The sequence below is a fragment of the Pan paniscus genome, chromosome 11, assembly GCF_029289425.2.
Source record: "Pan paniscus chromosome 11, NHGRI_mPanPan1-v2.0_pri, whole genome shotgun sequence".
NCBI lineage: Eukaryota > Metazoa > Chordata > Mammalia > Primates > Hominidae > Pan > Pan paniscus.
In genome coordinates this window covers 22,592,463-22,619,618 of record NC_073260.2, presented here as the reverse complement: position 1 = coordinate 22,619,618, position 27,156 = coordinate 22,592,463, and the positions used below count along the sequence as shown (strand labels likewise).

General features: G+C 43.3%; 1 protein-coding gene across 5 annotated transcripts in view; it reads right to left on the bottom strand.

The window, feature by feature from the left end:
- The window catches only part of ASTN2 (astrotactin 2), a 980,114-nt gene that overhangs the window by 300,028 nt on the left and 652,930 nt on the right, over positions 1 to 27,156 (bottom strand). For all 5 annotated transcript variants that reach the window (XM_034928931.3, XM_014346251.4, XM_034928932.3 and 2 more), the window contains 2 exons: positions 6,372 to 6,496; positions 1,976 to 2,080 (listed from right to left, as the gene is read on the bottom strand). In XM_034928931.3, coding sequence (XP_034784822.1) covers positions 1,976 to 2,080; positions 6,372 to 6,496 — 230 coding nt within the window. The remainder of the gene's footprint in view (positions 1 to 1,975; positions 2,081 to 6,371; positions 6,497 to 27,156) is intronic.

Genomic DNA, 27,156 nt, shown 5'->3' with positions numbered 1-27,156 from the left:
CACACACACACACACACACACACACACACACACACACACACCTGAAATGGCCTCCCTATGTCCTCCCTAAGTCACACCTATGCTTCAAGGCCCCTGGAAGTCACCTCTTCTCCAAGAAGCCTTTCACATCATCATGGACAGGAGTGCCTACTGTCTGCACTTTCAACATGCACCAACTTAAAGTCAGAAGCTCTACCTTATTTGTCTCTATATCTGCACATGCATCCTCCCTGCACACCCACCCCAACTGGGTACATGGCCCAGTTCCTGGGACACAGCAAACACACCAACCACAATTATTACAAGAACAGCCAACACTGTGCCACATCAAAGTAAAATGTAAAAGAACAAGCTTCTCTCCAACATTAAAAGTGAGCTCCAATTTGCCAACATTTGATTGACAAAAGGGTTTTCCAGGAGCATCATTATTGATTAATTAAAGCAGATGCACCTTTGTACTTCTAATAGGAACATCATAGTCTTATTCACAAATGCAGTGTGGGGTGTGGGGGGCAGAAAACAAAAATAGGGCTCAAAGAATGGGTGTTTGATGAGAACAACCCCTCTCCATCAACCTGTTAAGTAATACAACTGGGTAATTAATACAGTAGTGTTAATAATGAGATGGTTTCTGTTAAGTAATAAAAAACAATACCACAGAGATGCCCTGAGGCTCTTATCCAGGCAGACAAAACTGCAATCAAATCCTTGATTCATTCATTCCCTGCTCTGCCACTTACTAGCTGTGTGACCTTGGGCAAGTTATTTAACCTCCCTAACCCTCAGTATACTTATCTGAAGAAAAATGGGATAAATAATGTCTTCCTCACAGTACTGTTCTGTCATAAGAAATGAAATATTATAAAATGCTTAACAGATGTCAGCAATAATTACTATTTCTACTTCCCAGAGGGTGAAATCCTCCAATTCCCAGGCTATAAGAGCTTCATTTTGCTGATGAACAAAGAAAAGAGAACAAAAGACCTCATAGATAATTAGAGGACACTCAGACAATAAACCAGTGAAAGTGTTATTAGTAAGAGTTAGGGTAGAATATCCTAGGTCAGGCCTCATCTTTCCAGATTCCTTCATTCATTCCTTATTTTTCAGTTTTCATTTATTTTTAAAAATTCCTCCATCATACATGAGCACCAACAACGTGCTAATCTTTATTAGTTTTGGAGATACTGGAATAAATAAGACCCAAGCCCCGCCCACAGTTCTCAGGTCATAGACAAGATTCCAATATAAATCAAGGACTTGTTAGTGTCTTGATATAGATATTTAAGCACCGAGAATTCCGTGAGTTGTTTTGAGGGGAATGGAGAATGGGGGAGGCATCACAGAGTAATACAGTATATGTTCCCAAGACAAACAGGTCCAGGCAGAGGGAACAGTATGGGCAAAGTCACTGTGGCATGAGAGAACATGCACCATTTTGGGCACTATAAATTGTTGCCATCTGTTGGAGCTTAAAGTTCATGTGGATATAATGTGGGTGGTGCATGTAAAGGGATGGGGGTGTGGGGGTTATATAAGATTTTTGTATCGGAGATGGACAGGAAAATAAATTAGCCAGGAGAGAAAGAGAAATTGGTGTCTGAGGAGAATTTATAATTCACAAGCTTGAAATACTTCAAAAACATAAATATGACTTAGATACTGTTTATCCCCACTCTCCTATTCATCCCTCCACACCCTACTCAGATACCTTTTCCACCAAGAAGCCTCTCTAGCTCCCCCAGAATGATTAGCTCCATCTTCTGTGCCACCGCTTCCCCATTATTGCATCGACCCTACTGTCTGTCAGACTCCTGTCCACCCACCCTCCCTAGGACTCCTTGATGGCAGAGAGGATGCGTCCTCATTTCCTCAGCATCCCCAGTGCTCTCATATGCCCTGGCACATGCTAGGTCCTTGGCAACAAGTGCTAAATTATTCCAAGTCCCCTGGCTGCCCAGGCAGTGGTCCTCACCTGCTGAGAGGGTGATGGTGCTGAGCTTCACACGGTAGAGGTTGCTCCGGACCCGCCACTGCTGCACCATGGGGTAACCCATGGCCTCATCATACCTGATATCTCCTGGGAGAGAAAATAAGATGGTCACGTGAGCCCAGAATTAAGACGCTTCACACCACAACGCGCACCCTGCAGCTCTTGGCTCTAGGAAACAGACACCTCTTTGAAGTACAACTTTCACTGGGATTGACAATTTTATGAACCCCACCCTCCAGGCCTCTTTCTGGTCTCTAATCTCAGCCCTACCCCTCATTTTTCTCTCTGCTCTATAGCTTGCAAGTCCCCTTTACCCTACAAGCAAGAGCAACCTCAGGTCAGATCTATGTCTTACCTAACCCCATTTGCAACTTGCCACCAGGCACTAGACATCCCAGTGCTTCAGTTTCCACATCTGACACTGTAGCTCTCTCTAATACTCTTATTTCGTAGGCATGTTGTGAGGCTCAAGTAAGGTACCAGAAGTGGGAGCCCTCTGGTAACCTAGAAATGTTGTGCATGTAGACCACATGTAAGTAAACTACAGCCTATTTGTTACGTATTTTCTGTAGCTGCTTTCACACTATGACAGCAGAGTTGAGCAGTTGCAATACAAACCACCTGCAAAGCCTAATGCATTTATTAACTTTCGCTTCATGTTTGCTGACCCCTATGTAGACTATCATTTCTTAACATGGAAACATGGATGTTCATAAGTATTATGTAAAATATATGTATACAGAAATAAACTTTCTATTTCAAGTAAGACTGAGAAGCACAGGCAAAACAAAGTTTAACTGTATAATTTCTCAGCATCTTGATTATATTAATATGCATGAAAGTAGTGTGCAAACTTCTTTGACCATAAAACCCCTTTTGTATGAAAGGTCCTTTGGAATTCATGTTTTATAGAATAAATTTCAGGAAACACTGGTGTAAACAAGAAATAAAAACAGAAAAGACACAACAAAGTGTTAGCAAATGATTAACTTTGGATGGTGGTAAATGAAAAATTCTTGTTTTCTGACTTATATTCACATCTATTTTCTAAATTTTCTACCCTAAGCTTTGCAAACTCTCTTTTTTATAAGCTGAACAAAAATACATTAAAAAGATGCTAGTCACATCAGCAGTTATTATTACTGTTTTTATGTATCCACGCTTTCTTGTGCCTCTGCAAATGGCAGGCACATTTTCTATCCTTTTCTCTTGTCCCCTGGTGAGTAGGCACTTAAAGAGATATTTGATACCAAGATTAAAATGAGAATCTCATCGGAACAAATGATTTCTTCCCGGACATTACTGCAGTATTAAAGTTGTCCATTACTGTCAACTTTTTTTTTTTCCTCCTTATGCTCCTTAGCCTTTTCAGGAATAAAATAGTTTTTTAGGGGCTTTCATTTTAAAGTAAAATATTCATGATCCCCAAAGATATGTCCACTGGAGTGAGGTTGTTTGTTATAAATACATCCTCTTTGTTTATCTGCTCTGCCTCTCCTGTCCTTCCTTTGCAGAGGCTAGGGAGAAAAGGAGATTGTGTGGAGGGAGGAAGGGAGGGCTATGTTTTTGACTAAGGGCAGAGAAAATGTCTGCACAAGAAGATTCAGACACCAGGGACAAGGCAGTCTCTCCTCCTTCCATTACTGCTCATTCATGTTCAAAGCAGACTTGCTGGGGGCATTGGCAGCCAAGGCCTATCTCCAACAGAGGGAGGCAGAATGATGCAGGCTGTTGAGAGGCAGCTCTTTCACTTGGTGGCATGATGTCCAAACATAAAAACAAAACAAATTTTAAAACTCCTTCTGATTATCAAGTAATTTATAAAACCATCTTCTCACTCCATCCCTCACTTCCTTCCATCTCTGCTCATTCCTGGATTCATGCCTGAAATAAAAGCTTCTCCACAGGAATGGATGTCAGCTTTTTGAGGTCAAGGTCACGGTCTATATTCCTCCCCTTCTACAGAGCCTAGAAGAGAGCCTGGCTTATGGTAGCCTCTCAATAAATGCCTATCCACTGGCGGCCTAACTCTCACTCTGTTCCTAACCATAAACTCATCCCTGGGTTACTCTATCGCTGACTCTCATCTTGCCCTCCCCATCCCAGCTCCCCACCTGGGGATTATGGTTGGAATGAAGCTATGTGATGGAGGGAGGAATTTTTCCTGGTAATAATAATAATAATAATAATAATAATAATAATAATAATAAATCTTTTGAAATGCAACAGTTCCCTTTATTAGGAAATCTCCAAGGATCCTTGAGTCAAAACAAAGGATCATAACAATTTGAACCACTAATGGATACCCACAGTGTGCCAAGCATTTTATATACATGATCTTTATTTCTTATTAGAATCCTAAAAAAAATATTATCATACCCTATTTTTTTGTTACTGTGTTTTGTTTTGTTTTGTTTTTGAGACAGAGTTTCACTCCTGTTGCCCATGCTGGAGTGCAGTGGCAAGATCTCGGCTCACTGCAACCTCCGCCTCCTGGGTTCAAGTGATTCTCCTGCCTCGGCCTCTTGAGTAGTTGGGATTACAGGCGCCCACCACCACCCCTGGCCAATTTTTTGTATCTTTAGTAGAGACGGGGTTTCATCATGTTGGCCAGGCTGGTCTCAAACTCCTGACCTCAGGTGATCAACCTACCTCGGACTCCCAAAGTGTGGGGATTACAGGCATGAGCCACTGTGCCCAGCCCATACCCTATATTTTAGAGGAAGAAACTGAGGCTCAGAGAGCAAAACTGTCCAAGGACACACCAGGATCAATGACAGGTTCAGGGGACTTTCCATTAAAGCACAGCACCTGCTCACAGACCGTGGACATGTCTGCTTTAGGAGGTAGTAAACTCCCCATCACTGGGGGTATCCAAAGAGGGATAACCACTCAGGAAGGATATTATAGACTTGATTCCTCATTAGGAAGGAAGATCAGACTAGACACCTTTTGTAGTCCATGTTAGCTCCGAAATTTTATGATCTTAAAAAAAATGAAAATTAAGGAAGGCATAGAAATTTTTGTAACATTTTACAAGGTGTCTTTTACATCCATCATTTCATTTGATCTACATCTGGGTCCCTCTTTGAAATAGCACAGGTCAGGGGTGATGTAAGATAGTGGATATGCCATCAGCTTTGGAGTCAAGACCGACTTTGTTTAAATCTTGACATGACTATAGACTAGCCACGTGGCCTTGGATTAGTTCATGACCTTGCTAACAAGTTTAAAGGGGACAATAATGGCCTTGCAGGGTTACATGGTTTAACACACAAAAAGTGCCTCGCCCCCAGGACCCCTTAAGCACATGTGGGTTCTCTCCTCCATCTATGCTCTTTTACAGGAAAGGCTCACGGGAGTTAGATGACTCTTTTGAGGTTTCCCAGAGCTTGCAAGTGATGGGGAAGTCAGACAGAGATTTCAACCTAGGTCTGTGAGATTGTGGGGTCTTCCCTGGGGAACAATTCCCCTCTCAGTGAAAGAGCTCTATTATCCTTCCCCATGACGATTCCCCCGTGACTATTCTCCCTGGGCAGTGGATAAGGCACACAACCATAGTATCACAAAGGCAGAGTCGAGAACCTCACATCTTAGGAAATTTCTTAAGAAAAGGGTAGGAGAGGAACTGGGAGCAGAAAAAGAGGAAAGAGCATCCTGGGGTTGGACAGAAAATATGGAGTCTCAGGAAAGCCTGCAAAAGGCAACTTCCCAGTGGAGAGAGAAAGTGGTTGCAGGGGTGGGGGAGCGGCAAAGTGGAGTGGAAAGGGCAAAAGACTTGGTGCTACAGCACCCAGGTTTTAGTCCTGGCAGATATTCTGTGTAACTTTGGACTGGTCCCTTCTACCTCTCTAAGCATAGCTTCCTAATCTATCAAATGTTAAAAATAATACCCACTCCACAGATGGCACAGTGCCCACGTACAAAAACGAGCTGTGTAACTCGAGTGCTTTCAAGTAGGAGGGGCTCCTGATTGGAGAGTCCACTTCTTTTACTTTAGAATGACTTAAAACGAACCAAGAAAACAAAATACTAAAAGTGGAAAAATACCAGAAAATTGTCAATGAGAATGAAAAGTGTTTTGAGACTCATTCACAGAGGCAAAACTCTCACTGAGAAAAATCGTTCCTGTTCTCACAGAGGAACTTCCTCTCAAAGATGACTGCAGTCCCAAGTCTGAGGTCTCAGGGAAGTCCCTGGTTCTGCTCAGCCAATAGCAGGAGCCCAAGAAGGGGTAAGTTCCTTCCCATTCCCTTCCTCATGAAGGAGGAGGCTTGACAGAGCCCATCTTGGATCTGCTGAAGACTGATATGCACTAGGTGTGGAGACTAGGTGTGTGGTCAGGGAACCTGGGAAGGGTCTGGCACATGTGTCTTACCAGTGAGCAGTTGGAGGTCCGGAAGGGGCTCGGAGAGGACCCCCCGGCACTGCTCCTCCACCGGCAGCGGGATCACCAACAGCCCATCGGCCAGCTGGGGAAAGTCCTTGATGAAGTTGTTCTCCCTGTGGAGAGGAGCAGAGAGACTGCCAAATCGAGGAAGTGGAGACTGCTGGGGACTACAGGGCAAGGAGGCAGGATGCTGTAGTCAGAATAAAGACTCATGGTGGGGTGACTTTGCTGTAATGCCTCTGGTTTCCTGAATCCCAGCTCTGAGAACATGGTGCTAACTACAGGTTCCTGAATCAGGCAGGCTGGGGTTCAAATTTAGCCCCACTGCTTACTTGGCTGTATGATCTCAAGCATGCTACTGTTCCTCTCAGAACCTCAGTTTCTTTGTCTATAAAGTGAGACTCAGATCTAAGGGCTGTTGTAAGCACTTAATGGGAAAAACCTACCAATTATTTAAGATACTTTCTGATGCTCTATAAACTGTATGTGGCTGCTAAATGTCCCCTGGCATAAGCAGTGGCAATGTTGAACCAGGATGTGAGAACTGAGAATAGTGCGTAGTGTTTGCAGAACAAGGGGCAAGACTAGGCTGAAAAAAAGAAAAAAGAAAAAAAAAAAAACAAACCTTGGAAAAATAGATGTTTGTTAAATGGAAGGGCCCTAAGAGACTTATTTTTTTTTGGCTCAAACTTTTCCTTTTACAGATGGGGAAACTGAGGCCTGGAGAAAGGGAATGACTTGCTGAATCACAACCTGATAGGTTAGACTCAAACCCATGTCTTCTGACTCCAGGTTAGTGCTCTTTCCCTTGCTCTAACTTCTTTAGGTGCCTCTAACCCTTTCCTGCAGGCCAGTCCCAGGGAACAGAAGACAGACCTCTGAATGACCCCAGAAAACTGAACTGTGAACAAAGTTCTGAGAGGATGGTAGTAACAGTGCAGCAGAGGGAGGCAGGTTTCATTCTTCTAGACAATAGACCTGCCTAAAAATTAACAGCCTGCCAAGAGAAGTGGTGAGCTTCCTGTTACTGAGGGTGTGCAAGCAGAAAACTTGGCAGCCAGTTGGCACGGATGGTATCGAGGGCTTTTCCAAATTAAATATGACTTATGAAGTCCCTTTATATTCAGAAATTCCCAGCATTAAAGACATGAATTATAGTCTGGAGAGGAGGAGGAGAGAAGAGAAGGGGGAGGAGAAGAACAAAAGGAGGAGGATGTTTATTACTTCATTTTGACACGTGGAATGGTCAACCTTGAAATGAAAATCAGAAGCACGAAAACAAAAATATGTGATGCCAAAGCAATGCCTTTGAAGCCTGTATCTCAGACAGTTCAAAAGCAGCTGTAAAAGTGTTGAGTGGCTTGGGTCACCTTCCTGTCTGCTCAACATCTCTGCACCCCACTCCAGGCACCTTTGAAGCTCATCATCAATTCATCCATTTAATGAACACTTTCTTCATTTCTGAGTCCAGAGGATGTGACATTATCACCATCTTCTATACCACCAGCATCACCATCATTATCGTCATTGTCTTTGTCATCTATATTATTCATTGAATCTTTATAATTTGCTAGGATCTAGCTAAATACTTTACATACATTTTATCACTTAATCTTCACAGCAATCCCAAAAGATAGATATTATTATCTTTAAGTTGCAGATAAGTAGCATGAGATTTGGTGTTAACAGGTGGTGGAGCTGGGATACGAACCCAGGTCTGGTTGGGCCTAAGACTGTCTGCCCAGGCATGCACGTGCATGATGGTGAGTTTTAAGGCCCACACTTGCCATTTAAACGTGCTGCTGTGTGTGGGTGTGCCATGGCTGTCTGTGGAGTCATCCTTGTTTATGTCTGTGTGTGCCTGTGATAATGGGTTCTACCTAGATGGTTGGTCTTTGTCTGCAAATCTGGGAGTGTGGAACAGCAATATGAATTTAAAAAGACAGGCTTCTGGTAGATGGAAGTACCACCACATAGCATATAACCCTAGCCAGGACTAAATGTCCTCATGCCTCCCTTGTGAGGTGGCCTCTGGTGATAGATTTTTCCCTGAAAGATGTAGCAGGATGGAGGGGTAGTCCATGCCCTAGTCATTCAACCAGCATGCACTGAGCACATACTTGGGTGGAATCCTGTGCTGGGTGGTGCTAAGAACACAGAGACAGATTGATGTTTCCCCTTGTCCTCTAGATCTTCTCAGCCTAGTGGGGAAAACACAAAAAATGGCCATGCAGGATAATCAGTGGGGGCTGCTATCAGGAATTCTGCATGTGCTGGGTGCTGCTGCACAAGGTCTCTTCCCTACAAGATCCCCAGCACTTGTTTTCACTCTGGGCAGGAGAGGCTAAGGGTGAGGAGGTAGCTCAGCCTTGGAAGCTGAGAAGAGCCTATGAGGACTGGGCTCCAGTTCTGCCCACACTGCATCCTAGCTGTGTAACCTGGAGCAAACCAACCAAATCTCAAGGTTCTGTTCTGTAAAATGGGGATCATAACAGCTATTCAGCTGGCCTTAGTGGAATGGCTACAATAACAATAGCCTTTTATTGAGCACCTACTATGCACCAGACACAATTGGCAGTACTTACTCTTCACCCAACTCTGTGAAGTAGGGTCATTTACATTCCCCATTTAGACATTGAAAAGCTGAAGCACAAAGAAGTTATGTAACTACCTAAAGCCACAAGGCTGGGAAGTGGGAGATCCCAGGTGGTTTGGCCCCAGATCAAAATTGAGTAATATATTGCTTTCAACCATGAGTTAAGTTTTAAAGTTGATTCAATCTGATATTTAAATTTTCCAGAATTCTATGAGGCTTAAAAGCAAACTAAATGCTTAAGTATATTTTATACTTTATTATGTACTAAAAAATGACCAGATTGTGGTGTTATTTCTCAGCTTGCCTTTCCCTAAGCATTCACTCAGACAGTTGAATATAGAAGGGTTAATATTTATTGTATGCCTGGCATAGAGTCTTTGTTTGTCTAACAGGTCATGGTAGATGTCTTCAAAAGACATCCTAGCACTCCTCATCACTGCTTGGGTAGAGGGTGCTAAAGGACCTGCCTGTGACACACACAGACTGTCAGTGTTGGAAGGACCATAGTGCCTGGGCGTGTGCTGAGCCCAGATAGGATGCAGCCAAGAGGAGGACCTTGCTGCTCCTACAAGAGAGGAGAGAGTTAGCTATTCACCACATGCCCCAGGCTCTGTTCTCTATGTGACCTCTTCAAGCCTCACGCAAATGCCACAAAATAGGCATATATTCCCAGTTTAACCGACAAGGAAATGGATTTTCCATGGACTTACATAATGGATGCATTTGGGAAATGAAATCTGAAGGCAAATCTATCATTTTTCACTTTACCACCCAAGAGTGTCCATTTCAAATATCTAGAAATGTTCTTACAATTGCAGAGAAGGGAAGGTAATGCCACCTTCTCTATCCGCATGTCCCTCTCTTCCAATCCTTCTGCCTTCTTATCAAGTCACTCTTAGCTCTGCAAGGAAATCTGACCCCAACGGGACAATGCAAGGAAGTAGAGTGTGCAAACTCAGGAGGCAGGGGCCTGGCTCAGGACACCCCTTCTCGGAGGAAGGTTTTCCTTCCTGAGCTTCCAGAAAGTAGAGGGGGGACTTGGAGAAATGCAGAAAGAGAGAGAAGATGGAAGGGTGACAGTTAGCCAGCCAATATGGAAGACTGGGAAGAAGGGTGGCAGGTAGGCGAAGATGAAGCCCGAATGAACAGCCCAGCAACGGCATGGTCTCTCGGGTACTGGGTCCCTTTGCGACCGCCTGGGCGATGGCCACAAGTCCTGCAAGGCCTCTGCCAGCAGAGGGCGCCCGGGGCCTTTGCATCGATCAGCTGTTTCGGGAGGCAAAACACGGATGAGAGAGTAGCTGCTGGGAAAGTTCCGCTGGGCTGAGAACCTCAGATGGAAGCTTAGACAACAGCTGCAGAACCCACCCACCTGGGAGAGGCGACCAGGGAGCTGGCAGGGTGCTGGCTTAAACTCGGGTGCTCAGGAATAATTCAGATTCTTAGCGCTCGTGTGTGTGTGTGTGAATGTGTGTGTGTGTGTGTGTGTGTGTGTAGTAAAAACTACCACACAACTAATTCGTATAATAGGAAGACAGAAATAATGGACAATATTTATTTATTGATTATATCTGTTGCTCATCAGTTATGCTGTAGCTCATGTGCCAACGTGTGTGTGTGTGTGTGTAGTAAAAGCTGCTAGGTAACTAACCCTAGCAATAATGATAATATTTACAGAGATTTATTGATTGCATTTGTTGACCATCTCCTATACTCAAGGTAGTGTGTCAAGATATAGTAGCGTACAGGAATGGAAAACCAAAGGTTGTATGTTCTCACTTATAACTGTGAACTAAGCTATAAGGATACAAAGGCATAAGAGTGATATAATGAGCTTTGAGGACTTGGCGGGGGAAGGTTGGAAGAGGAGTGATAAAAGACTACATATTGGGGCCAGGAGCAGTGGCTCATGCCTATAATCCCAGCACTTTGGGAGGCTGAGGCAGAAAGATCCCCTGAGGTCAGGAGTTCAAGACCAACTTGGCCAACATGGTGAAACCCCATCTCTACTAAAAATACACAAATTAGCTGGGCATGGTGGCACCCAACTGTAATCCCATCTACTCGGGAGGCTGAGGCATGAGAATCATTTGAACTCGGGAGGCGGAGGTTGCAGTGAGCTGAGATCGTGCTGAGACTCCATCTTAGAAGAAAAAAAAAAAAAGACTATGTATTGGGTACAGTGTCTACTGTTCAGATGAAGGGTGCCTTAAAATCTCAGAAATCACCACTAAAGAACTTATCTATCTAATCAAAAACCACTTGTACCCCCAAAACGATGGAAATTAAAACAGATATAGGAGTGTGTATGCCATTTTAACCTCATAAGAACTCTGTGAGACAGGTACTATCATTATTCCCATTTTATAGACGAAGAAACATGTTCAGAGAGGTTAAGGAACTTGTCCAACTGAGGTCCATGGTTTGAAAGTGGCAGTGGCCAAGACCGCATTCTAACACCCCTAGCTTCCAGCTGAGAGCCCAGCACGCAGTAAGTACATGCTCAGTGAATCGATCCCAAGCCTGTGCTCTTGATCCCTGGCGTAGCTTGACTCATTTAGAGATGAGACCAGGCAGTTCTGTTATTCACCACCACAGTGGAGTGTGCTTTCAAGAAGGCATTTTTGAGAGATGCTTGTTTAAACAAACAGTGGCTCTGCTGCTGCTTGAAACACAACATTCACTTACACACACACACACACATAGAAACACACAGATAAGCATCTGCCAAATTTATCTATAAAAACAGTTCAATCTCAGTCGACATTCTAGGGAAACAATTCATCGATTCTAAAATAGTAGATCTTGGGCCCCGGGGACTCTGGCAGTGAGAGGTCTCCTTCATTTCACAAACACTTATTGGAGCTCTAACCTTTTTCAGGAATTGTTTTGGGTGCTAGGGATACAGCGGTGGAAAATCAGAGGAGATGCCTCCATTCATGAAGACCAGGAGAGAATCAATGTTGCATTGAGGTCTACAAGATCCCTCATTATCTAGACCCTGCCTACTTACTCCTGCTGCCTTATTGTTTGAGCCACAGCCCCCTGGGCCACTGTTTTCCTCCTGCTCTGACTGTCCTTAAGTTCCTTTTCTGGGGCATGCTCCCATCCTACACAAGGACCCACTTAGAATTTGCCCTCTCTCTGGAATTTGCCCTCCCTCTGGAATTTGCCCTCCCTCTGCACCTGAACAACTCCTACTCATCATTCAGACCATCCACTATTCCTCTGCCTTTGAGAACTCTTGCTGGAATCAGTTCTTCCATTACACACCCTTAAAGTATCTTGTTGTTTTCCACTATGAAGGGCTTTATCGTTTCTAATGATACATGTGCTCATGGAAGACCTTGTTGGACACCTGTCTTTCCCACTAGACTGTGAGTTCCATGCAGCCCCAAACTATGCCTGTCCAATGAACTGCTGCCTCTTCAGGGCCCAGCAGTGCAAACTGAGTGCCTGAGTAAAACCGAGAAAAAGTAGGTGCACCATGAGCATTTGTTGAAGCAGTGAAGGAAGAAAACCCAGAGACAATGGTAATGTGTGCATGACCGCATCTATTGTGAAGCCCTTTCTGATGTTTTGCCAGAGTCTCAGAATGCTTCAGGATCTAAAGCATATTGAGGATTTGAGTCTAATATTCCATAAGAAGCTTCAAAACCCTACTTTCTTACCCTAAATTCCTGAGTGCATACATACTCTGGCTCCCATGGAGCTTGGACAGAGGGGCCAGGGGCCACTGAGTGAGTGGGACCGGATGAGAAAAGATGATCTCCCTAAGAAAGGGGTTGGTTAAACCTCCCATTCTTGGTGTGCATATGTGCATTCAGGTAGAGGTAGTGGTGTGGGCACATTCTAAAATGAACAATGCCAGTGGGCAGCAAAAGGCCCCACTCAAAAACCATCATTTCCGTAATACCATTCCAGTTTTCCCCAGTTGAAATACATCTTTTCTATCACTTTAATTTCATGCACCTTCTTTGTAGATTCCAGATGTGGCCTTGGGATCTAGTGATAGAAAGAGCATTGGCTTAGAACTCATACGCACATGGATACAAATTCTAGCTGTGTGACCTTCAGGAGTATCACTTCAAATTTTATGATCCTTAGTGACTTCATCTGTGACATGGGGATAATGAGTTCAGCTTCAATGCGTGAAGAGGAGGATTTATGTAAAGTTATTTTATTTTATTTATTTATTTTTTTGAGACGGAGTCTTGCTCTGTCGCCCAGGCTGGAGTGCAGTTGTGCGATCTTGGCTCACTGCAAGCTCCGCCTCCCGGGTTCACGCCATTCTCCTACCTCAGCCTCCCGAGTAGCTGGGACTACAGGCGCCCGCCACCACGCTCTGCTAATTTTTTGTATTTTTTTTAGTAGAGATGGGGTTTCACTGTGTTAGCCAGGATGGTCTCTATCTCCTGACCTCGGGATCTGCCCGTGTCAGCCTCTCAAAGTGCTGGGATTACAGGCGTGAACCACTGCGCCGGGCCGTAAAGTTATTTTTAATGCTAGCTTATTTTCCTGAATCCCATACTAGATTCTGAATCTCTCCAAGGATCTCAGAGGGCCCAGCACAGTGCCTATCTCACTGTATATGCCCCTGAGCATTTGTTGAACCATGTGTAATAGAAGGGGAAGGTCTCTTTACCCTCCCAGGCTACCTGCATATGACCTCTAAATGACAGAAATCCTACAAAGCATTTCACTGAGATGCACTGTGTCTAGCTTCCTTCTGATCAGCCATGCTGACAGCAAAGACAAACAAGGGAAGCTGGACTCCTCTGCCACTCTGTCCTACCCTTCCTCAGGTCTTTGCTGCCTGCCGCCCCCTTTTAAGAATATGTGTGTTTTGGGTACATTAATACACAGCAGCCAGCATGCAAGAGCCATCACCCCTCAGTTCTAGGGAAATTAGCATTTAAATTGAGGTATTTCAGGAAGGTAAATCACCTTAGAGCCAGCCAGCACTGTCTGCAGTCTTTTCTTACTTGAGGGAAAGCTAGGAGCCTTGGCTTCGGAGCTATTGAGTTTGCAGGGAGGGGCCTGCTCTCCTTGCCTGGTTCTCTGGCTCTTCCTACACTGCCCAGAAGCCTCAAAAAAGGTTGCCTTAAAATCCCAAAGCTGATGAGGACATATTCCCTGGTGTACACTGTGCCCCATCCCCCCTCTCTGACTGAACTGAGCCTTTATGCCAAGTGACAGGATGACTTTGGCTGAGATTTGGTGTCCTCTGAGAACAAGCAGTTGGGAGACCTGTGTTCTCATCTTGGCTCTGTCACTGGCTGGCTGTGTGATGTGCAGAAGCCACTGTCCTTCTCTGGAACTGAGAAGAATGGGCTGGTACAAAATGTTTGTCTGAACCTCAAGCTGGGAGGTGCTGGGCTAGATTTTGTAGCTGTTCTGCAGGTGCCGGAGACATCTATAGGGTCTGGTGGTGATAAACTGATGCTAACACTGGTTGGTTGGTACCAGCCCACCCTGAAGCTCTGCCCTCTTAAGCAGCAGTTAGAAACTGTTCTCATATGCTCTACTTCTTAATTATGCATCATAGTTTAAGTTCTCTGGTCAAGCACTCAATATTTAGTGATTCTTTCATTTAACCATTCATTCATTCATTCATTCATTCAACAAATATTTACTGTTATTTGTCAGGCATTAGGAATACAACAATAACAATGACAATCTCTGTCCTCCAGTTACTCACAGGCTGATAGGAGACGCACATGTGTACAAATGCCTTCTATGTATGTGTGCACATGTGTGCAAGGTAAATCATTGTTTTGAAAATGTTAAAATGCTTTTTATTCTCCAGAAATCTTATTTCAGCTTTGCCTCTCAAAGTTGACTTTGCAGTGTTTCAAGCTGGACAATAGTTTCAAAACCCAGCCTGTGCTGAGGGCGAAGTTCCCTTCTCTATCAAAAGACAGACCTGCTGACTCAGATCATTATGTTTTATTTTAATATACAGATTGGGCAGGTGATGGCCTCACAGTTGTACCCACCAGATAAGAAAAGGAAATAGTACACTCTTCTTTCTGCCACTGGTGCTGCAAGGAATTGTTGACGAGGAAAGTCAAGTGGCTGAGTTCAGATGGGAGTGCCTCAGTGACCCTCCTCCTGGCCTTTTGGAAGTCAAACCACCCCTCATTCCTTCCAAGTACAAGAGTAGTGTCAATAAATGCTTAAGATATTTAAGAATCTTGATACGGGTGAGCAGGGGTGATTGGGTTTGCTCCCCTAGACTCAGGATATAGTCTGGGAAGTTTGCAAGCCCCTCGCTCAACAAGCCAACAGGAGCTCCTGGGAGAGGGTAGCAGTAAGTGAAGAAGAGACTTGAATTTGGAGCCACCCACACCAAGTTCTGCATACACAGGGTAAAGGGGATAAAACTGTCAAGACTTCCTGGCCCCATAAATATGTGCAATTGTTATATGTCAATTAAAAATATAAAATTAAAAATAAAAAGACTTCTTGGCATAACTCCTTCGCTCCCATGGTGGCAGGGATGGTAGATGAGGCTGAGACTAGAACATTAGAACAAAGGGGGCTTCAGAGTGTTGAGACCTAATGACGTTGGACATTGGCTGTGGGTTCCAACACATTGCTTCTCTGAAAAAACTACCCAAGACCATCCATATCTCAATGGATGCCAGTGCCAGCGCCCAGAGCCAAGCTCAAACAAAAAATCACATAGCAAATACCAGCAAGGATCCACAAGAACACATTTGTACCAGAGACCTTCCCTCACCAACCTCTGCCTTCTCTGAGGCCAAGTTAAGGGGTAGGGGAGACTGTTTGGTAAGGGGGAGAGGCAAGGCTGGTGGGGAGAATGCAACTGAGGCAAGACTGGTGGGGAGTTGAACTTTGAGTGGACTAAACATTTACCCTAGGGAAAATGTTTTGTATCCTTAATCAAAAAATGGAAATACTTGGCCGGGCATGGTGGCTTACACCTGTAATCCCAGCACTTTGGGAGGCCAAGGCAGGCAGATCTTGAGGTCAGGAGATCGAGACCATCCTAGCTAACATGGTGAAACCCCGCCTCTACTAAAAATGCAAAAAAATTAGCCAGGCATGGTGGCAGACGCCTGTAGTCCCCACTACTCAGGAGGCTGAGGCTGAGGCAGGAGAATGGCGTGAACCCAGGAGGCAGAGCTTGTAGTGAGCCGAGAGCATGCCACTGCACTCCAGTGAGATGGGGTCTCACTCTGTCGCCCAGGCTGGAGTGCACTGGTGTGATCTCGGCTCACTGGAACCTCCATCTCCCGGGTTCAAGCGATTCTCCTGCCTCCCGAGTAGCTGGGATTACAGGGGTGCGCCACCATGCCGAGCTAATTGTATTTTTAGTAGAGACGGGTTTTCACCATGTCAGCCAGGCTGGTCTTGAACCCCTGACCTCAAATAATATGCCCACTTCACCCTCCCAAAGTGCTGGGATTTCAGGCGTGAGCCACCATACCACGCAGAAACATGTTTTTGCTATCAGTGGAATGAAAACTTGAGAGAATTATTATGTCAGTTGTAGAAAATTAAGACAACAGTGTTTTTGTATACTGAGTTGCAGCAAAATAATTTTTGAATGCTTGACTGTGAGAATGGATGGTTATAGGTTAGAGGGATAAAGTCTAAGTTTCATCGGGAAAGTTCAGGGACAAAGGAAATGAAGAGAAGGAAAACTTAATGTAGACTGAGGAGGTCAGGAAGGCTCCCTGGAGGAGGTGAGACTTGACAGATTGGGAGGGGTTAACAAGGGAGAGGGCAGAAAAAGGAGGTGAGGGTGGGGCCTAGGCAGAAAGAACAGCATGCACAGAAGTCCATAGGGGTGTATGTGTGTGTGCGCATGTGTGTGTATGGAAGAGGCACAGATAAAACACATGGCATGTTCTGGAAATTGCAATAAGCTAAGTTTCAAGATGCTAAAGCAGCGAGTGAGAAGCAAGGATGGGACAGAGCTAGAGGAGGCCACGTAGGGATCAGATCTCATGGGTTTTCTAAGTGATGCTACAGAAGGTGGGCTTCATTCTAAGGGTAAGGAGACCCACTGTAGGGTATTCAGCAGGAAAGCAAAACCATCAGATAGGAGCTTCAAAAAGACTGCCTGACTACAGGGTAGAGGATGGACTGAAAAAAGGCTGGAAGGAGGGAGATCAGTTAAGAGGTTTTGCAGTAATCCAGATAAGACATAACCAATTAGATGGACAACAGAATACAGAGAAGAGGCACAGATTTGAGAGAGAATCAGGAAGTAGAACCTGCTGATCTCCATTGCCAACTGCATGTGGTGGGGAGTAAAAGAAGAGTCATGGGATATACTGAGCAGGTTTGAGCCCAAGCAGTCAAGCCCATGCTCCTGTGCTGACTCCAGAGACCTGCCTCCCCAGTATTTGCTTATTATTAGTACTAAGAACCAGAGCCCTCCACACATGCCTGAGTTCATTAACCACAGCTAGAAAACAGACCAATGTGCTTTGTCCCGCCACATATGTCCTCGGCCTCCTTTCTGCCTCTGCTAGCTGTCAGTCCACCTCAGCTTAACTGCTAACTGTGAGACCCACAGGAAGATGGCCAGATCTCAAGCCTAACCCCCAGCACTTCAAGCAGGCCAAGTCACCTCCCAGACGGAGGCTCTCAGAACTGCAATTTGCTCCATAGCAGAATGCAGCTTGTGACCCCTACTGTCCAGGGTGTTTCAAGGACCATGGCTGCAAAGTTGCTTTACTGGCCTAACCAGTGGCCCATACCCATGGGTCCACTCTAATCACATCTGATGCTCCTAGAAATGATAAGCATTACTGTTACCATTTAATAGGAAAAGAAGCAGAGGCAGTATAGAGAAGTGTCTTATTTAAGGCCTTGCAGGTGTTTTCTTGGCAGAATTGGACTGACTACCAATCCCTATTCTTAGTTTCCAATCCAGTCCTGTTTTGACTTGTGCATTCTCAAGGGTTAGGCAGAGTGACCTCTCTACCTGCCTGATACCCTCTCTGAACTGTGAACTCCTTCCAGGCAGCAGCTGTATTTGTTTCTTCTTTGCAGCCTCCTCTGCGCTCTCTCGTAGACTTCCCAGACAGACCTAGTGGTGTCGTCTCCTTCAGGAAGCTGTCACTGAGTCCCTTCTTTGGAAGCAATATCCTTCTGTTTCCACAGCACTTGACTTTGGCTCTGATCTCAAGATCACCAACTCTGCTAGGTATGATTGTTCTCTGCATGTGTTTCCCATCTCAGATTCAATGGTCAATGCTGCAAGGATCTATATAACTAGTTTCCCTCAGAGCCCTCCTCCCCACAGTCTGATTCCAGGGTTTGGTATAGACACAGTCCCTAATAGCTGTTCTTGAGGCCATCATCCCCTCTCATAGTGACTACTACAATGACCTGTTAACTATGCTTTCTGAATTCAGCCTTGCCCCTTCCAATTCATTTACTATCTTGCAGCCAGAACGATTTTCTGAAATGTTTCTAACACAAATATGTCATTAGCTCCATGTATTAGCATTCTATTGCAGCTGTAAAACATCATCACAAAGTTAGAGGCTCAAAACAACATTAATTTATTTTATAGTTCTCTAGGTCAGAAGTCTGACATGGGATTCTGGGCTAACATCTAGGCGTCAGCAGAGATGATTCTTTCTGGAGGTTCTAGGGGAGAGTTGACTTCCTTGCCTTTCCCCTGCTTCTTAAGGCTGTCCATATGGCTCATGGCCCCTTTCCTCAATCCTGAAAGCCAGCCAAGGCAAACTGAGTACTTTTTTTTTTTTTTTTTTTTTTTGAGACAGAGTCTTGCTCTGTCACCCAGGCTGGAGTGTAGTGGCGCCATCTCAGCTCACTGCAACTTCCGACTCCTGGATTCAAGCGATTCTCCTGCCTCACCCTTCTGAGTAGCTAGGATTACAGGCATGCATCACCATGCCCGGCTAATGTTTGTATTTTTCAGTAGAGATGGGGTTTCACTGTGTTGGTCAGGCTGGTCTCAAACTCCTGATCTTGTGATCGCCTGTCTCAGCCTCCTAAAATGTTGGGATTACAGGCTTGAGCCACCATGCCTGGCCAATTGAGTCCTTTTCACATCACACACTCTTACTTCATCCTGTCCTCTGCCTCCCTCTTCCTCTTTAAAGATCCTTTTGGTTTCACTGGGGCCTCCTGGTTAATCCAGAGACTCTCTTCATCTCAAGATGAGCTGATTGGCAACCCTATTCCACCTGCACTCTGAATGTTTTCTTTTCTATGTAAGATAACTGATAACTTATTCATGGGTTCCAGGGATTTGAGACATGGACATCTTGCATTATTCTGCCTTCACATTCTAGGTTTTTTCCTTTTATTTTCAGTTTTCTTTTTCCCTAGGAGGACTTTGTCAATGCCCCTCTTTTCATTTGGGAGTTAGATGTTCTCTTTGTGTTTGTGCAGCCCCTGTTCTGCTGCTATGCTAGCATTTTCACACTGGACTGTTGTTCCCAGTCACCCTCTGTCTCCCTCATTGGACCATGAGCACTCGAGAGCAAGAACTACGTCTGTCTTTTTCACTGCTGTGCACCCAGCCCTAACGCAGTGTCTGATGCATGCACTAGGGGCTCAAGAAGTGCTTATTCAATAAATTGCTGAATGTCTCTTAGCTGAATGGCAATGTAGGGGAGACAATCCATTCAGCTGTGGTACCGCGATCTCCCTCCCATGGGGCCTAGTCACTGCCTTATTCATCTCTGCCTCCCTTGCCATCCTTCCTTCACTTCCCTAGATATCTAGCACACAGAATAACAAGTATCATTTTTAAAGCTAATATCTATTCATCGTTTACGACGTGCTAGACATTATTCTAAGGGCTTTGCATATACAATCTCATTTCACATGCACAACAACCAAGCAAGGTAAGCACTCTTGTTCTACTTTCATAGTGAGGGAGCAGAGACATAAAAGAGGAAAAATGCACAGAACTTATAAGGTGAGGTTTGAATCATCTAACTTCATGTTGTTAAACACTATGCAAAAATATGCTGGTGAATGTTTAATTTTTCCCCAAATGAAATCCTGAAAAGTAAAGATTGACTTGTTGCAAATGCCAATGCTGGTTGAATGTCTTAGATGGATGCCCTTTGTTAAACGTATATCATGTGTTAGGTTCTCTGCAGGCTTTGTTTCCAACCCTCTCAACAACCTTGTGAGTTAGGTATTATTATCTCCCTGCCAGGGGTGAGGGAACTAGGGCTCAGAGGGGTGAGAATCACTTTCCTGGAGTCATGTACAATTGAATCAGGGCCATCTGCCTCCACTCTACCACCTATCTCTCCAACCATAGTCACACTTGTCTTCTTCCCTCTTTCCTGCCCACCCTCATTTATACACAGGTGTGCATGAGCACACACACACACACACACACACACACACCACCTACCCCCATACATACACAGAGTCAGAGTGAAGCCTGGGTTACACAAAGCACATGTCTTCCCTCTCTAAATGCAAAACAATTTCCACCAGTGGCACCAAACTCACTTAAGCATTCCAGGCATGGCTGTTACTAACTCCTGCTCTGGTAATTGCAATCCCTGAAATTGAAAGAAATTGCAAGCTAGAGGAACATTATCTTCTCCTCGGCCACTACGCCCTCCATCTCCTTTGCCTGTATGTATTAGCACTGGGATTCCTTGTCCTGTCATAACACTGAGAACAAGCTGAGCTGCTGTCACCAGGGCCTCTTCCAGAACTTTCCCCTCCACTACTCAAGGAAGACAGTGAAAGGCCCTCACACCTTGACATAAAATTTAGAGATGTGGCTGGAGAAAAGTCAACATTACTAGGCATTTTTCTGACAAAGTATTATCATTATATCTGTTTTCCAGATGCTATAAACGAGATTCAGAGAGGAAGATTAGCCCTGCCCCAGAAGCTAAACACAAATCGAAACCTAAAGATGGCCTCCTTAACAGATCTGCAGGGCCAGAGTGAATAATTCCCTGGTTCAAAGTGGCAGCTGAGCTCCTTGATGAGGGGGCACCTCTTAGTCCAACCCTCCTGCTCCAGCTCCAGCCTTAATCCCAGGACTGCAGGATGCAGACTGCCTCCCTCAATCCCTGAGGGTTCTAGCTGCTTACTTTATCACAGCCAAGGGCAGAAGCCCATATCCCTGTAACTTTCAGTATGTTTCCAGTTCAATTAGGATCTTCATATTCCAGTGTTCAGAGTATTTTCTAATCTTAGGAATCCTCTATCTCACACCAACATTTCACTACACACTCCTCAAGGGCAAGGCCTGGACTCCATTCATATCATTGGTATCTCATGGGTCTAGAATAAGAGCAGACACACAGTAGGTACACAAAAAACACTTGCCAGATGAGTCCAAGGGTGAAGGTGACTGACTCTCCCTGAATCCTAGTGCATGTTATCATCATTCCTTATGCACCCAGTCCTGCCCTGGACAGGGAGCCAGGATGTCCAAGTTTTATGAAGCTGTGCCAATAACTTGCTGTGTGATCTTGAGCAAGTCATTTCCCATCTCTAGGGAGCGTTTAAGCCCTGAGGTCATTTATTTGAAGAATGCAAGTGTCCCCAAATGGCTCCAGTATGAAGGGCTAAGAGAAAGTTTTCAAGATGAGAAGACCTATTCTCGTGGGCACCTTGTGTCTTCTCTCTCACCTTTTTGGAAGTAGTCTTTGCAGTCACACACCTGGATTTGCATCCTGGTCCGCCCCCCGTCCCCTGTGTAGATCTAGTTGGACAAAACATTGAACCTTTCCTGGACCTTTGTTTCCTCATCAGAAAAATGGAAATAATAATCATCCTTGCCTCACATACTTGCTGTAAAGATGAAAAGAGCCCATAAAATGAATTGCTTAGCAGAAGACCTGAAAATGGCAGGCTCTCAATAAATGGCAGCTATTGCTGCTGTAAAATGCACCACTCTAGCACATTTTAATTTAACACACTCAAAAAGCTTGTTGTGATTAGACATAAGAAGGATGCAAATGGACCCGAAACCCTTTTCTTCTCCTCCTGCCCTGACAGCATGCACAATTTGTCCAAGCCACATGAGAGAGCTATAATGAGAATACTGGACATATGGTCACTAATTTGGGGTTATTTTCTTTACATCATGGGAATCCTTCCCGCCCGCCACTGGTAAATTTGATTCTTTCCTAACTACAGAACTTACCCACAACCTCTGGTGGAGTTGGTAAAGCTAAAAGCAATGCTCCCAGCACCATAAGTTGAATATCTCTCTTCCTATCACAGCATGCACTGAAATTGCCATGGTGTGTCTATTTCCCTACTTTTGGGGGGCAGGAACTAACTGATATGGTTTGGATGTTTATCCCCTCCAAATCCCATGTGGAAACATAATCCCCAGTGTTGGAGGTGGAGCCTGTTGGAGGTGATCGGATCATGGGGGTGGATCCCCATGGATGGTTTAGCACCATCCCGTTGGTGACAAGTGAGTTCTCTTTCAGTTAGTTCACACAAAACCTGGTTGTTTAAGCGAGTGTGGCACCTCCCCTTCTCTCTCTTGCTCTCACTCTCATTATGTGATATGCCCAGCTCCCCCTACCTTCCAACATACTTGTAAGCTTCCTGAGGCCCTTCCCAAAAGCAGATGCTGGAGCCATGTTTGTACAGCCTGCAGAACCATGAGCTAATTATTCCTCCTTTCTTTAGAAATTACCCAACCTCAGGTATTTCTTTATAGCAATGCAAATAGTCTAACACACTAACTGTGTTATCTCTCTCCTTCTGCAGCTCCTAACAAAATACTGGATGCATACTTGGTATCCAATTCGAAAATGTTTGTAGATGAGCCTTCAGTAGACTGGACAGCAAATTAAAGAAAAATAATGTTTAAAAACTCTTAAAGCAAAAGATAGAAAATAATCAAAGCCACATTTTAACTGACCACACAGCATCAATTCATTTGTTACTTCATTCCTTGTAGTAGTTAGAAATAAAGAACTTTTTTGAATGTTAACATTTAAAACCAAGCCATAACATGGACTTTGGAATCAGAACATATGGCATAAATACAGCTGGTTCTGGTGTGAATTTGTGGTTGGGGTCGCATTTCTGAAAGTTTCTTCTTCCCTTTTGTCTTTCCCACTCTCCCTGGGGCACCTTGGAAGTCTTTCCATATAGCCACCTCTAATGAGCTTTGCAAAATGAGAAACCTGCTACAGTAGAAGAAAATCTAATAGCAATTGTTTCCTTGTTCATTCTCTCTCTCTCTCTTTCTTCTCTTTCCCTCTCTCTTTTATTAGTCATTAGCAATGGAGAAAGAAAACACCCAAAGGCAGTAGAAAGACAGTAATATTCGCATGTGCTTTCTGCAACACTGCACTAATGAGGAGCCCTGACCATCTCACATATTCCTTCTTATTCAATTCCAACAGTCCTGTCATAAGTTGGAGCCACAAGCAGAACCTAGCTAGTGTGGACATTAGCCAGTTTGCTTCATAACAAAGGTGAAGTGTACATGCTGTTACAGGACAGTTGGAAATTATTGTTAAGTGCTCCTTAACACCAAGGGATATCAAGACTTTAAAAGGGCCTAGAAAAATACAAATCCAATTAATGAACAGAATTTTTGTTCTTTTCAAAATTTGACATAGAAATGTAATTGAATCCAGTTTGTAAGACCCTGGATCCAGCTTCCCACCTTCTTAGATACTGGTTATGTTGCCATATGCAATCATAGAATCATGCTGAGCCTCAGGTTTGTCTATAATACCCTACTCCAGTCATAGAGAGAGGGCCTTAAACCATACCTCTTACTAGATGTGCTATCCTAAGCAGGTTGTTAAATTTCAGGAGCCTCAGTTACTTCACTCATAAAATGAGGACCATAATAGTACCTACTTTTATAAATTCAATTATGAGGATTAAAAGAGACTATCATATAAATAGCCTGTGTGCTTCATGGGGTGGTAAAAGGAACGATAACTATAAACAGCCTATGTATATATTTGCCTGTGTGGTAGTTACTGTTACTGTGGTTATTTATTTCCTAGTAAGAAGTTCAAAGTTAAAGTTCTGCTTCCACTCTTGCAAGTTTGGACAAGTTAGCGTTTCTTACTAAGTTTCAGCCTCCTGATATGTAATGGGGACAAAATAACAGTACCAGTGTTGCTAAATTGTTGTGGAATTAACAAGATAATGCATGCAGCATGGCACCTGACACATTATACTGTGTGCTCCATAAATGTTAACTATTATTATCGTTATTATTATTATTATTAGAAATGTGATTTAGGGTTTAAAAAATAATATGCAGCAGAAAATCCCAGAGAATCCACAACAAAATACTGCTGGAATTAATAAGTGATTATGACAAGCTTGTAGGATACAGATTTACATACAAAAGTCTATTGCTTTCCCATATGCTGGCAGTAAACAATTATAATTTGAAATTAAAAACAAAACATCATTTACATTAGTACCAAAAAATAAAATACTTGGGTATAAATCTAACAAAATACATAGAAGATCTATATAAGGAAGACTACAAAACTCTGATGAAGGAAATAAAAGATCAAAATAAATAAAAGGAGATTCCCTGTTCATCTTCAATATTGTTAATATGTCAGTTCTTTCCAACTTGATCTATAGATTCAGTGCAATCTCTATCAAAATCCTAGTAAGTTATTTTGTAGGCTTGGCAAACTGATTTTAAAGTTTATATGAAAAGGCAAAAGACCCAGAATAGTCAAGACAATATTGAAGAAGTAAAACAAAGTCAGAGGACTGACACTACCTGACTTTAAGACTTACAATAAAGCTAGAGTAATCAAGACAGCGTGATACTGGTGAAATGACAGAAAAAGAGATCAATGGAACAGAATAGGAAGCACAGAAATAGACCCACGCAAATCTAGTCAACTGATCTTTAACACAGAAGCAAAGGCAGTTCAGTGGAGAAAAGGTAGTATTTTTGACAAATGGTGCTGAAACAAATAGACATCCACGTGCCAAGTAAAAAGAAAGGATGAAGAAAAGAAGAAGACAGACAAAAATCTAGATATAGATTCTACACTTTTCCAAAAATAAAAATAACTCAAAATTATTGTAAGTCTAAATGTAAAAACCTACAAAACTTCTAGAAGATAATATAGGAGAAAAATTTTAGTAACCTTGGATTTGATTATGTGTTTTTAGATACAACACCAAATATATGATCCATGAGAAAAAATTGTTGTCGGACTTTATTAAAATGAAAACTGCTGCTCTGTAAAAGATACTGTTAAGAGAATGAAAAGACACGCTATAGACTGGGAATATTTACAAAACATACATCTGCTAAAGGATATCCAAAATATACAAAGAATACTTAAAATTCAACAAGAAAACAAACAGTACCATTAAAAATGAGCAAAAGAGCTGAACAGACACCTCACCAAAGAAAATATACAGATGGCAAATGAGCATATGAATGTACACACATCATCCCATGTCATTCTGGAATTGCAAATTAAATGACAATGAAACACCACTATATAACTATTGGAATAGCTAAAATCCAAAACATTAACAACAACAAATGCTGGCAAAGATGTGGAGAAACAGAAAGAGTTAATTGCTGGTGGGAATGCAAAATTGTACAGCCACTTTGGAGAATCGTTTGGCAGTTTCTTAAAAAGCTAAACAGTCTTACCACGAAATTCGGCAATTGCATGCATTCCTTAATATTTACCCAAATGAGTGTAAAACATGTCCACACAAAACTCTGCACGTTTATGTGATCGTATTCATACTTGCCAAAACTTGGAAGCAACCTAGATGTCTTTTAATACGTGGTTGAATAAACAAACATCCATATAATGAAATATCATTCCGCAATTTAAAAAAATGAGCTATCTAGCCACAAGAAGACATGGAGGAATCTTAAATGCATATTGCTACAGGAAAGGAGCCAGTCTAAAAGGGCTTCATACTGCATGGTTCCAACTACATAACACTGTGGAAAAGGCAAAGCTATAGAGACAGTGAAAAGATCAGTGGTTGCCAGGAGTTCAGGGAGAGAGGCAGAGAGAGGAACAAGTGGAGCACAGGGGATTTTTAGGGCAATGAAAGTATTCTGTATATTCTATATGATACTATCATGGTGGCTACATGATATTATGCATTTGTTCAAACCCATAGAACTATACAACACAAAAAGGTAAATTGGGGACGTTAGCAACTAATATTCAATCAATATTGGCTCATCAATGGAATACATTTCACAACACTAATGCATGGTGAATAATAAGAGGAGAAACTGGAAGGAAAAGTGGAGATAATATATGAGAGCTCTGTACTTCCTGCTTAATTTTTCTATAAACATAAAACTGCCTTAAAAATAAAATCTATTAATAATAGCATGCATAGTCTAGGTATTTTTTGTAGTCAATTCTATTGTTACAAAGTGGGAGTGGACAAACTATACATCTCTAGGCAATCTGATGTCCACCTTTTTTTTTTTATTATTATACTTTAAGTTCTGGGGTATGTGTGCAGAACGTGCAGGTTTGTTACATAGGTATACATGTGCCATAGTGGTTTGCTGCACCCATCAACCTCAACACGTCACCTACATTACATATTTCTCCTAACTCTATCCCTCCCCAAGCCCCACACCTTGCAACAGGCCCTGCTGTGTGATGCCCGCTGCCCCCACCCCTGCCCCTGCTGCGTCCATGTGTTCTCATTGTTCACCTCCCACTTATAAGTGAGAACATACAGTGTTTGGTTTTCTGTTCTTGTGTTAATTTGCCGAGAATAATGGTTTCCAGCTTCATCCGTGTCCCTGCAAAGGAAATAACTCATCTTTTTTTATGGCTGCATAGTATTCCATGGTGTATATGTGCCACATTTTCTTTTTCCAGTCTATCATTGATGGGCATTTGGGTTGGTTCCAAGTCTTTGCTATTGTGAATAGTGCCGCCACAAACATACGTGTGCATGTGTCTTTATAGTAGAATGATTTATAATCCTTTGGGTATATACCCAGTAATGGGATTGCTGGGTCAAATGGTATTTCTAGTTCTAGATTGTTGAGGAATCGCCACACTGTCTTCCACAATGGTTGAACTAATTTACACTCACACCAACAGTGTAAAAGCATTCTTATTTCTCCACATCCTCTCCAGCATCTGCTGTTTCCTGTCTTTTTAATGATTGCCATTCTAACTGATGTGATGTCCACCTATTTTTGTA